The sequence below is a fragment of the Varanus komodoensis genome, unplaced genomic scaffold (genome assembly GCF_004798865.1).
Source record: "Varanus komodoensis strain SLA01 unplaced genomic scaffold, ASM479886v1 scaffold15, whole genome shotgun sequence".
Classification (NCBI taxonomy): domain Eukaryota; kingdom Metazoa; phylum Chordata; class Lepidosauria; order Squamata; family Varanidae; genus Varanus; species Varanus komodoensis.
This window is the reverse complement of record NW_025335440.1, coordinates 5,362,702-5,375,000: the sequence shown is the minus strand read 5'-3', so window position 1 is coordinate 5,375,000 and position 12,299 is coordinate 5,362,702. Positions and strand designations below refer to the sequence as shown.

General features: G+C 50.5%; 1 protein-coding gene across 2 annotated transcripts in view; it reads left to right on the top strand.

The window, feature by feature from the left end:
- Positions 1–224: 224 nt before the first annotated feature.
- The window catches only part of KLHL18 (kelch like family member 18), a 29,148-nt gene continuing 17,073 nt past the window's right edge, over positions 225–12,299 (top strand). For both annotated transcript variants that reach the window (XM_044425058.1, XM_044425057.1), the window contains exon 1: positions 225–370. In XM_044425058.1, the coding sequence (XP_044280993.1) occupies positions 230–370 (141 nt within the window). In that variant the 5' untranslated portion in view covers positions 225–229. The remainder of the gene's footprint in view (positions 371–12,299) is intronic.

Sequence of the window (12,299 nt, the reverse complement as noted above, 5' to 3'; positions counted from 1 at the left end):
GCGACCAGTGGGGAGGGGGAGGGGAGAAGGAAGGAGGGGATTCCGCTTCCGGCGGCTGCGCAAGTGGGCGGGCTGGTCCGCTTACGGTGGCCGGGCGGGGCCCAGCGGCGCCGGGAGCGAAGCGCTGCCGCTGCGAGGGGACGGGCGGGCGGCCTGAGGGACGGAGAGCGCCAGACCCGGCCGGCCCGGGCTTGGCGGGCGAGGCGCGGGCGGGCGGGCGAGGGGCAAGATGTTGGAAGCGGCCGGGCCGGACCCGGAGCTGGACCCGGAGGACCTGGTGCACTTCTCGGTGGGGGACCTGCCCAGCCGGGGCTACGGCGTGATGGGCGAGATCCGCCGGCAGGGCAAGCTCTGCGACGTCACCCTCAAGGTACCGGCGCCTGCGGGGAGCTGCGCGGAGCGGGCCGGCCTCGGGCCGCGGGGCGCGGGGAGCGCAAGGAAAGCCTGGGGGAGGGGCGGCTGGCCGGGCGGGGTCGTGGGGGAGGGCGGGGGAATTGGGTCGGGGGTGTCCGGGGAAGGGGGCCGAGGCAGAGCGCAGAACGGAGGGCGGGGGTCGACCGGGGAATCCGTGCTTGGGGGAGCGGATGGCAGGAGTCGGAGGACCGGAGGGAAGAAGCCACCCCCCTACACGTGGGGCGGGGGCAAGAAGGGGCAGCGGGCCTTTTCCCCTAAAAGGGGGCGGGGGCGGTGCAGCGTCCCCTGCGCGGAAGGGGATGGGAGAGGAAGGCTGGAGTGGCAGGGACAGGGGCGGGTGTAGAGCAGGCACACGATCAGGAGCGGTGTCTGGGTGAGGCCAAGATCGCCACTGCGGATGTATTGATTCCTGTTCATGTAGCTCCATCCCTAGGGTACGAGTGAACAGCTCTGGGACTTGGGAGTGAGCGCACCAGAGTCCCGTGCCTGGACGGTGACTCAGTTTGCACGTCATACTGAGTATTTCCGGGGTTGTTTAACCCCAGAATTGCAAGTGGAGCGTGCCACCCATTTCCACTTTTCATTAACCCGTGATCGCCCTATTCCTGGGTTGTCTTGTAACATACGGACTTGGAAACTTTAGATTCTTCAAGGATACATAGCCCAGAGTTAGTCCAGCAGTAAACCATGGTTGTTCTTTGAAAACTGAAGTGGTGCATTACAGATTGACTTATATGTGTGTCCCACACTTTCCTCCCGTCGGATCAGACCTAGGGATCCATTTAGTCCAGTATTTTGTTCATACAGAGCGCAGTCAGCTGCCGACGGGAAATCACGAGCATAAGTGCAACAAGACTTTCCTGCCCATGTTCTCCAGCGACTGGTTCACTTAGGCATGCCACCCCAAAAACTGGAAAGGCAGAAAGATTAAATCGAAGGCAGAAGGAGGAAAGGCAGTCCAAAAATGAGGCAGCTTGATTGCATAGAGAGCCACAGCCTTGAAATTACAAGAGCTGAGCGGGGCTGTCATGAATGGGACATTTTGGAGCGCCTTCTTTCATGGGGTCACCATAAGCCGGAGAAGATGCTACATATGATGCTGGAGCTGTCAAATGGCCATTGGGACGAGTAGCCATTGTTAGCCTTTTCCACGGATTTTGCTCAAAGTGGTTCAAAGACCCACCAACACTAACAATAATTATAACAATTTTACGATGTAACATCAATGACCCAATGAGAACAGTTCATTTAAAATGTATCACGTGTTTAACTGAGCATAAACTATACCAGTAGATTAGTTAACATGACCTATAATATCTCCACTACCTATAATATCAGGAAGGCCTCAGCAGTTATAGGCAGCCTAGAAATAAATAAATGAAATTGGAAGTTTGGCTATAGTAAAATGAGGCAGGTAGAACATAAGGGGTTGAAGGATGAGGATCTGTTGAGGAAGAATCACTCTCTTTAAGGAAAAGTTTGATAATATTTACTCCTTTTCAACATTTGCTTGAATCTATTATAGTATTGCAGCACCTCGTTAAATGCGTTCTCATCCTGTGTCTGTCCACTGATTATAGTCCAGCAGAGATGACTTCAGTTCCAAATATTGGGAGTAGCTGCTTTTGCATAGCAGTACCCTTTAGTCATTGCAGAATGTGCAACCTCTGAGGAATGTGCCAGTTACTCCTTCGGGGTTTGATGTCTAGGTTGGTGGCAGCAGGAATAATTCTTAGATATTCCCAATTTGTCCATTCCATGGGTGGTCTGCGGAAGCTGGATTTCGGTCTCGGCCCGTCTTGTGGTATCGCGTCTCCTGAGCGGAAAGCCACAACTGCACGCGTGCCTTTGGCACATGCAATAATCACCCCAAGGACTGAATGACTCATAAAATGAATACGTTCTCCAGCTTGGTGTATCACTGGTGCAGAGCAGCGTGGCGGGGATGGTTTGGCAAACAGCAGCTCCTGTGCTACAATTTTCCCATATCCTGTATCGGAGCTCTACAGCATGCTTTCAGGCTGGCATTCTCCAACTTCAGCATCACGATCCTGAAGCCAAGGAAGCAGTCCTGAACCATTTTTTAGATACCATGTACAATTTTAGCAAAACAAAACCAAGGTCAGCATAACAGCCTGCCCTGCTCTGTCAGCTGCAAGGACCATTATTATTTTTATTATTATTTATTATTAAAACATTTTTATGCCACCCACCATTCATTTCCCAGCAGTGATCCACCGATGGTGTCTGGGAAGCTCATGAGGAGGGCAGAAGGCGGCAGCCTTTCCCTATTGCCTGTTTGCTGCATCCTGCATTAGAAGGTTGCTGTCTCTGGACAGGGGGACGATTTTCCTGGCTAGCATAGCAAAGAGCCCCTTCAAAAGTGTTTAGCCTTTTTTGAAGCCACAGGTGCTCGCGGCCCCCGCCACTTCCTCTAAGCTCTAGTCCAGGGGTGGACAGACATGTTCAGCAGAGAAGCCACGTATGGTAAATGGCAGAGGTATGAGAGCCGCAAGACATGAACAGATATGCACCTATTTATTACGACCAAACAGACATCGCTACAAGTGATAAATTGCAGATAAGATGCAAAAGCTTACTTGTTGCAAAGATATTATCCACAACTAACCCTTTTCCAAACCAAGGAATACCAAGGCACCCAATCAGCTTGTCTAATAAGAAGAGGCTCTTTACCAATTATAGGTAACAGGTGTGTTGCCCTTAAAAAAAAAAACCTCAGGACAGTGCACATGAACAGTGAGCCACCATTTTAGCTTCACAGGGGCCCTCTGAGTTGGCCTAAGCCGAATGGCAGCATCCAGTCCGCCTCTGTGGAGCCTCCTGGCCATCTTGAAACACAAGGAAGCGAGCATTTGCCTTTCCAGTCGGCCCTGCCAGTCCCGCTGCAGCCCACCGCAGTCCGCACCATTTCTATAATGACCTCTGCAAAGGTGGAACTGCCACAGTGGCAGCATGCACCGTTCTGCCTCTCAGTTTTGTCCTCCCTCCTCGCGCGCACACCTTGCTTCCGTTGGCCCAGGCTGGCGCCCGGTTGCCCAGTCGCAAACATCCCTGCAGCTGGTTGAGGATTGGAGAACGGTGGCCGCCCGGCTCGCGCAGTGGCTCATCCGGAAGCTGCCCCCATCTGCTCCTCTTCCCTTGGCCCCAAGCAGAATTCCTCCTTGCTGCATTTCAGCCCCTCTACGAGCCGCAAAACAGGCACACGGCTCATGAGCCTTGCTCCTGCTATAATCCATTGATTCGGTGCATCTGTGTGAAGTATGACTGACAGCACAACCCCTATCTATGCAGGCTTAGGCTGAAGAAAAGCCCTCCCACTCCCAGCACGCTCCAGCTGTGTGTTTGGGCAGAGCTTGTTGGGGCATGCGCGAGCGGTGGGGCTTTTCTTCGGACTCAGCATGCACAGGATGGCCTCAAAGTGCTCTGTGAGCAAGTGCAGCATGTTTTATCATACTGGTAACAACTAAGCATTTCTGGACTGTCTCTTTTATTTGTTTCAATTTATATTCCGTCACCTCTGGTAGACTGGGAGGGATGCTTGAAATTTACAAAGCCAATATAAAATGGCCCTGTAAAATTAATTTAAATTCCAGAGTGCTTGGTTCGCCTCTCCTGTGGGAGAGGTGGAAGCCAGAGCCCCCTCCCTGAGCTTTGCTGGGGAGACGCCTGCCTTTGGTTCTTCCTTCTGAGCAGCTTCCCCTCAAGCTGCTCATTATACGAACTTTGTGCTTATAAAAACTGGTGCCGATGTGTGCTTTCTAAAAGAAAAACAATAAAAATGCCTTTAGCATGCTAAAAAAAACCAACTGCACTAGGCCTGCTTTTCAACAGCATTAGCCCAGCTTTATAGGTCTTGGAATATTGGTAAGCAGAACTCAGGTTTGGATGGAGAAACTTTCACAGCTGAGGATAGGCTGCCTCCACTGAAGCCTCCTAAGTAATGGCCCTGCCGTTGGGCAGAATGAGCGGCTATCAAGGCAGCTGATGTTCAGCCTCACCCAAAGGCAGCTAATTTGTTATTTGGGTATTTAAATTGCCAGCAAGAGTGGTACTCGTGGGAGCCGGCTGGAGCCAGCTGGAGCCAGGGGTCAGACTAGATGGCCCAGGAGACCCCTTCCGACTCACTCAGTTTCTATGTTTCTACCTCTGGTTCCAGAATAAGTTGCTGAGCCTTAGGTACAATAGCTTGTGACTTGGGTGTTGGTGAGGGGCCTGTCGTTTTCCGCTCTGCCTCCGGCAGCAAAATGTCCAGGGTCTGCTCTGTTTCTGCATCTGTGATCCCCCCTCCCAGTCTTGGGCAATGATTTTATCTTTCACCATCTTTGGCAAATACCTTCTGCTGTTCCAGCTAATCTGATTGTCTCCTGGGCATTGTACAAGTATTTAGATTGCCCTCTCTGTATTTCTGCCTACTGATATTCGGGTGAGAGCGGACTTGAGTCCAGTGAAGGATTTCTCCTTGAGGGAAAGAGCCTTCCTTTCCTATCTTTAGAAGACCGATGTCCTTCCAGCTCAGCAGGCAGCCTGTTAATTGCCCTGAAAACAAGTTTCATTTAATCTTGAGTGACTCTTCCAAATACCTATAGCTCTTGGCAGCCTTATTTTCCCTCACCCAGCACAGAACACTCCGTCTTTCTTGGCCGAGAATTGCTAAAGCTTGTAAAAGATGTGGAACATTGTCCAATAGCGCAAGGTTTCAGGGAGCTTATTTTGCGTTACATTCAGGAAATGGCAGGTAATGTAATCCCCTGGCAGCAGCCCCGCAACCCTCATTTGTTAGCCAATTTGACGCAAATATTATTCAAATGTGTAAAAAAAATAAGAGTGAGCTGGACTAATTCCACATCAGCAGCTCAAGTGGGCATTTCGGTCGAAATTAACCAAATTACAGGTAGACTTATAATTTAAAGAGGCGGCTTTTTGAGGGCTTGATATATTTATTGTATTTTAGCGCATTTTAGTACCCCTGGATTAACTTGAGTTGTGGCTGTTGTGAGGTTTTTGGCTGTGCCCTCTTGTTGCTATTTTATGGATAAAATAAAATAGTTGATTCAGGATTGTTGTTTTTATTGCTGATGTTATTTGTCCTGGTTTTGTGAACTGTTCAGAGAGCCATTCAGAGAGCGGGGCAGAAAATAAATAAGTGGATCAGGCTTCAGCTGCCACAGCTGCTCTTGCTGCAGTTTTGTGTGCTCCTGGACTGCAGTGCTGAGCGAGCTGCACTGGTTAACCCATTTCTGAGCGAGGTTGCTCCGATTGGCCTGATTCTGTTGGATCAGCAGTGCTGTGGGTTTCTGGAGGACTTTGGGCTGGAAAATTTTCCTTCCAAACGTTCGGTTGGGATTGTTGTGAGCAGGTCTGGTCCCGCCTTGTTCTCCTCTCCAGCAAACTTAGCCAAGACCTGGGAAGTAGAGTCCTTTATTTGAGCACTGCAGGCCACAGATTAGCATAAAACAAACTACTATTCTCTTTTAAATGAGAGGGAAACATCTTCTCAGTCCAGTGCTCCCTTTCAGAAAGGTCCCAACTCCTCTTTGGGGGTGGGGGGGGGGCTCCCGCTGGAGGGCTTGACGCTTTTCTCTTGGTCTGCTTGCCTTGCCTGCCATTGCTTTACAGGGACAGGGAGGTCTCCCTCCATCTCCGCCCCTCCCTGTTCTGAAATATTGTCCGTTTTTTCCAAGACTGGCTGGTTCTCATGTTCTGTCTGACACTCTTCGCTAGGTAACCCTGAACCTGCGGGGTCATCTTGCCCTCTCGGCCTTTCCACTTCCTCCTCAGAATTGAACAAATCCATCTGAGAAGCCTGTGAAGTATTGTGAAATTGTACAATATTTGGGTCCACTTTCTGGGATGTTCTGGTGAGTGGGAAGGGAAGGGGAGGGGACCAAAGGGGCCAGATTACAATTTACCCTGACCCTCCTCTGGCCTCCTCCCCTCTGTCTCTGAAGCACCTTCACCAGGTGGGCTGAAAAGCTGGACCCGTGAAGAAACAAAGGTGGGAGGACAGCGAGGCAAGGCTTGCTCGTGGCTCTCCTGAAGAACCTGGCGACTAACCCAGCTGCAAATCCCTGGTTGATCCCTGGGTTGCTCGGCTCTTAAACGATCCAGCAGTCTGGTTTTGTACATCACTCTCAAAACCTCAGACGAGGGATTACTTACAGGAAGCAAAAGCAGTTCATGCCTGCCTTGAGTCCCTGCAAGTTGTGTTAAATAACCCACAGGTTGCCACGCAGATGTGTGAGCCAGGTCAGTGGTGTGGACTTCTATTACCTGGGCTTAATTTAAGGAAGACAGTACTGAAAACTATGGATATATAATGTTAGAAAGCCAAGCAACTGTAGGTGATGCACTGGCAGCCCCTCGTCTGTTCCAACCAAGTTTTGCTCTCTTTACTAGTGTGGTTCAGTTTTTTTTCATTGCTTCTTAGTTCCAATTGCTTTGGAGGTGTTTGCAGGCTGACTGCTTTATAATCTGCTCCAGAATTTTCCCAGGGGTGGATGTCAGACTAACTGATCTGCAGTTCCCAGGTTCTTCTTTTCCTTTCTCGAATAGAGGGACAACGTTCTCCAGTCCTCTCTGATTTCTCAAAGATAATAAACAGTGGTTCTGGGAGGTCTTCCACCAGCTCTTTTATGACTCTAGGGTGGAGCTCATCGGTCCCTGGAGATTTGGACTCATTCAGCCCTGTTAGATGATCCTTGACCATTTGCCTGCCAATCTGGAGCGTCCACCCTGCTCCTTCAGTTTGTGCTTCTCCTTTTTGTGCTTCTCTTCATCAGGAAGGTCATGGATCATCTTTTGGGAGAAGACTGAGTCAAAGTCTTTCCCTTTTCTTTGTCCTCTGCTATCATTTTGCTGCCCACAGGGAGTAGTTGAGCCTCCATTTCGTTCCTCTGCCTTTTACGGTGGACATACCCGAAGGAGGTTTTTTGCCCCTTGTCGCATCCCTCCCTAGGCCCACTTCGTTCTAGCGTGAGCCGTCCTGGTGCCACCCCTGCAATCCCATGCCGCGTGCCTGCGTTCCTCTTTTGCAGCCTGGCCTTCCTTCCACTTCCTAGGCGTGTCCTTGTTTGTTCGGAATCTCCTCTCTGTGTGCAAGCTCGCAGGATAACCTTGGGCCGGTCACTCTCTCTAAGAAACTTCACAGGGGGGTTGTGGAGATAAAAACGAGGGAAGGGTCAGAGATAGCCCTGTGCGTCTCTCTGAGCCCCTTGGGAAAAGGGGTAATACATGCCGTGATATTTTGTTTGGCCTCACCGCAGGGTTTAAATCAAGGATATGCTATAACTTACGTTGCGTAAAGGAACAGGTGAGAGCACTGGATTGCATGAATTGAAAGTGTTCCAAAGGCACACATTTTGTGAAGCCTGTGCGGCTCTCTTTAACGTGTTCCCAGCTCCGGATCGACCCGTTTCTGTGTTCCTGTGATTTCTCCTGCCTTGGGAGTGGTTTGTGCAAACAGGAGGGCCCTTTAGGTGCTGCCTAGGTGGCGGGAGGTGTGTCTCAGGACAAGTTTGTAAGTCAGACAGAAATCCCTGGGGACCTATGAACAGAAGTGAGGCTTGGCATGAAGATGGCATGAAGAAGCATATCCCCGGGGCAGACTTCCAGCCACGTAGATTGCTTTCGTGAGATTTGCTTTCCAGAAGGCTGCATCATCATCATCATCATCATCATCATCATCATCATCAGAACATTTCTATGCCGCCCCTTGCCGAAGCCTCGGGGCAGCTTACAACACAATAAAATACAATAAAATACAAAAATAATAATATAAAATTAAAATTAACTATATAAAATAAATATAAAATATAAAAGAAGTCATCCTGGCATTGTGTCTGAGGACATGGCTGTGTAGGCACAGCAAGGCAGAGCAGCCTTTCTTTGCACCGACAGCCGAGTGTGGCAAAGAGAAGTCGTGTGCATCCTGTTTTCAGTAGAGGAACTTAGCAGGCGGATGGCTCTATTTGCATGTCGCTGACCGTAAATGCAGGCTTTGCCCACTAGCCAGGCATTATTTGAGGTTGCCACAAAGCTCTTCCGCTCCCTGGGCTCCTCCAAGGATACACAGAGGCTCTGTAATGGAAGCTGAAGTGCAGTTTGCCCTTGTGTGCAGTGCTGTTTGAAAACAGTGAACAATGAAGCGGCCGGCCTCTCTCTGCTTCTCGTCCTCCAAACTGCAGTGCACAAAAGAGGCCTTGGGAACAAGGCGTTTGTGTCCTGCTGGCTGGAAAGCCAGAAACTCTTTCACTGGTTCAGGAGCGGGTTTATGCACTTTAAAAACTAGAATGGATTTACTGAACATCATTCACTATGCATCTCTTTTAGCCAAACACACACACACACACACACACACACAACAGAACAAAACCTCCCAACAGCGCGCGCACACCCTTTTCTTCCAGTTGTGTTTTGCTTGTTGTTCTGTGCCCTCAAGTCGCCTCTGACGTATGGCAGTCCTGTGAATGACGCTATCCAAAGCCATCCAAAGCCATCCGGTCCTTCACAGCCCTGCTCAGCTCTCGTAAATCCAGTGCCGTGGCTCCTTTATGGAGTCCATCCACCCATTTGAGCTTCCTTTTCTTCTCCTGCCTTCGACTTTCCCGATCACGTTTGTGTTCTGCTGAGGCTGAATTTATTTACCGAGTTCGTTCTAAATACTTTTCCGACCCTCGGACATCTTTGCGGGGCTGAGGTGCGCTCACACCTACAGTGCCCAGCCTCACTGCTAACATTAATCACACCGACTCTTTCCTGTGACTGATGGCCTTGCCCCTCGCCTAGATCTTTTTCTTGCCACCAAAACTGTCCCAAGCCTGCCCAGAGTTGGAGAGGTCTCAGAGGAGCGTTCTCTTCTGGAGAATGGATGCGCCCCCTCCACCTACTTATTTATTTATTTAAAACATTTCTCTGCCGCCCCATTCGCCGAAGCCTCGGGGCGGCTCACAACATAAATTAAAGTAGAATACATTAAAAATATAAAACAAATTAACAATATAAAGTAACGCACTTCCACGCATTGCATTATTGGCAGAGTCGCTTCTAAATCGGAGAGGCATTCTGTCTGAATTTGCACTTTGGCTGTGCGCTATTCATAGCCCGGGCTTATCTCCACCCATCATCTGTGGACAGCGGCAAGGAACATTGCGACAGAAGTGCTTATTGGGCCAAGAATATTTTCAATAAAACACACCCAGATGGCTTATGGAAGAGAGCTGTTGGTCGCAGATCCTTAGAATAGCACATTGGCATAAATACGCCTCGATGGAATGCTAATTAAATTGCCATGTGCCAACACTGGGATTCAGATCCCACTGCAGATGAGTTGCCAGTGCTAGTCAAGGCTGAAGTGTGTTCGAGGCAGCTCGCTGCAGAAGTTGGCAGCGGTTCTTAAAGCACAGCTTTGCCCTCTTGGGGGAGGACTTGCGGATTTGGCTCATTTCAAATCAGCCCTGTTTCCTGTCCCACTATCTTGCAGGCCAGGAAGGAGTCTCTGCCTGGAGCCTGAACTCACCCAGCCGAGCGGCTTCCACAGGTGCTGAACAGGAACCTCCTGGCCAGCTTCTCCAGTGCTCCCTCTCCCCTCCACCTTCTCTCCTGCGCTGGCGTGTGATATCAACACAACCTGGTGTCCCCTGTGCTGAGGGAAGTGGTGCCAAACCTTAGGAATCAAGCATAAAGCATAGAGCTTTGGCCAGAGGAAAGGCTGTTGGTGGGAGGTTTAGGACAGATAACAGGAAATATTTCTTTGCACAGTGTATAGTTGAACTATGGAATTTGCTGCCACAGGAAGTGGTGGCGGCTGCTCATCCTGATGGTTTTAAAAAGGGACTGGACAGATTCATGGGGGAGGAGGTGACCAGTGGCTACTTGCCTTCCTGGCCATGTGCTTCCTCCTTTGCCAGAGGCGGAGGGCTCACTGGTTGCTGGGTGCCTTGGGCAGGTGGAGGTCTTGCACCCATCCTGCCAGAGGGATCCTGTGGGCAGCTGGTTTGCCACCAGGTGTAGAGAGTGCTGGACTGGATGGACCTTTGGTCTGATCCAGCGTGGCCGTGCTTATGTTCTTACGTTCTGTAGTATTTTCTACTCAGGGATGAGCCAGTGTGGGGTGGTGGTGAAGAGCGTGGGACTGGGACTCAGACGATCTGGGTTCGAGTCCCCACTCAGCCATGGAGCCAACTGGGTGACTCTAGGCCAGTCACAGACTCTCAGCCCAACCTACCTCACAGGGTTGTTGTTGTGGGAATAAGATGGAGGAGGAGAATGATGTAAGCTGCCTTGAGCCCTTGGTAGGAAAAAGGCAGGATATAAATCGGAAAATAAATAAAATAAATAAATTATGTGTTCCCCATCTAGAAATGTCTGTTCAGGTTTTAACCTTTCCCTTCCTCATCAACCTTTATTTCACAACGGTTAGGGTACAGTATTTATCGATGAAGCCTAAGACCGTGTGGCTCAATCTGTAGATGCCATACTAAAGCAAGGGTCAGTGCAAATTGTAGAAGAAATATTTTGGAAGAAATAACCCAACAAGAAAAGGGGGGAAATGTGAGTTCTTCCTCAAAGCAGCCCATTCAAGGAATAAACACTAACATTTCAGCATCACGAGACCTCGGCAATTCAAGTTGTAGCAAAAAGCTCTCCGCAAATACTGCAAAACATTTTGCAGTCTTATTCTGGGGGCAGAGAAGCCCTGTAGGAGCATGTGCTTGCTCCCTCAGCTCGTTGTTATTTTTAGTCCCGTTCAGACGCCACTCTTGCCCACGGTTGCGGCAGCCTTTTCTCAGCTCGAGGCTTCCCGTTCGTGGACTCCCAGCACACGGCGTTTTGGTGGGCTCTTTCGCAGCGTCAAGTGACCTGGCTGGCCAGCCTGCAGGGGCTGTTGCCCCACTCACCAGTACCCCAGCCAAGGTCCTGTGACGTGTTCTTGCCCCCATCTTCAAGCCCCACGCCTGGTATCCTGGCATAGCTTTAGGGAAGCCAGGAAAACGCCTGCGTACTTGAACTCAAACCAGGGCTCCTCCCGTGGTCCAGTGCAGGCAGGCGGTTGTGGCAGTTTGCATAAAAACTTGGAATTAGTATAGAAATATAGCAAATAAATAAAATAGGGATCACATTTGTGCTGAAGGTGGGATAGAAGAAAAGGGGAAAACATCTACATGAGGTAAACTACACAGGGGCAGTGCCGTTTCTGCAACCGTTGTCGCCCGTCACACACGGGTGATGCTCTCAGCGTGCCGGCTCTCCCTGCCCATTCTGTTTCCCACCTTTTCTGGGCACTGGCTGCGTGTCGCATCCCGCATCTTCCTCTCCTGTTGCCCCACTGCCAGGAAGGAGCATGAGCAACGAGCAGTGTTGCTGTTCCTGGTCCTTGAACTGCCATCCGCTACCTGAATTCGCAGCAGCAGCTCCGCTTGCCCATGCCAGCCCAGCTCCACGAAAAACAGTGACACGGCCACAGAGCCAAGGGGAACCTGGCCAAAAGCCTGATGTGACAGCATATCCTTGGTCCCCAAAGAGGTTGGACTTGCAGCTCCTTCTGTGTGGCATGGCAGCCCCTTCGCATCCTCAGCCCCAACCTGGTGCTGTACAGTTCCATTCATTAATTTCTGGGGAAGCGGAACGGCTGCGATGGGACAGACCTCAGCCTTGCTTGTTTGCCTGCACACACAAGAGTTGTCCTTGAAGCATCCCATCGAACTGCTCGGCTGCCTTATCTAGACTCTGGCTGTTGTTCCGTCTGTTCCGGTAACTTCCTAATTAACCGGAAATGGCCATTCTGCTCCCAGGTGGAGCTTTCTGCAGCCTGCTGTCCGAGTTCCTTTTAACCGGGGGTGCCAGGATTAAACTGGACTTTCTTCATA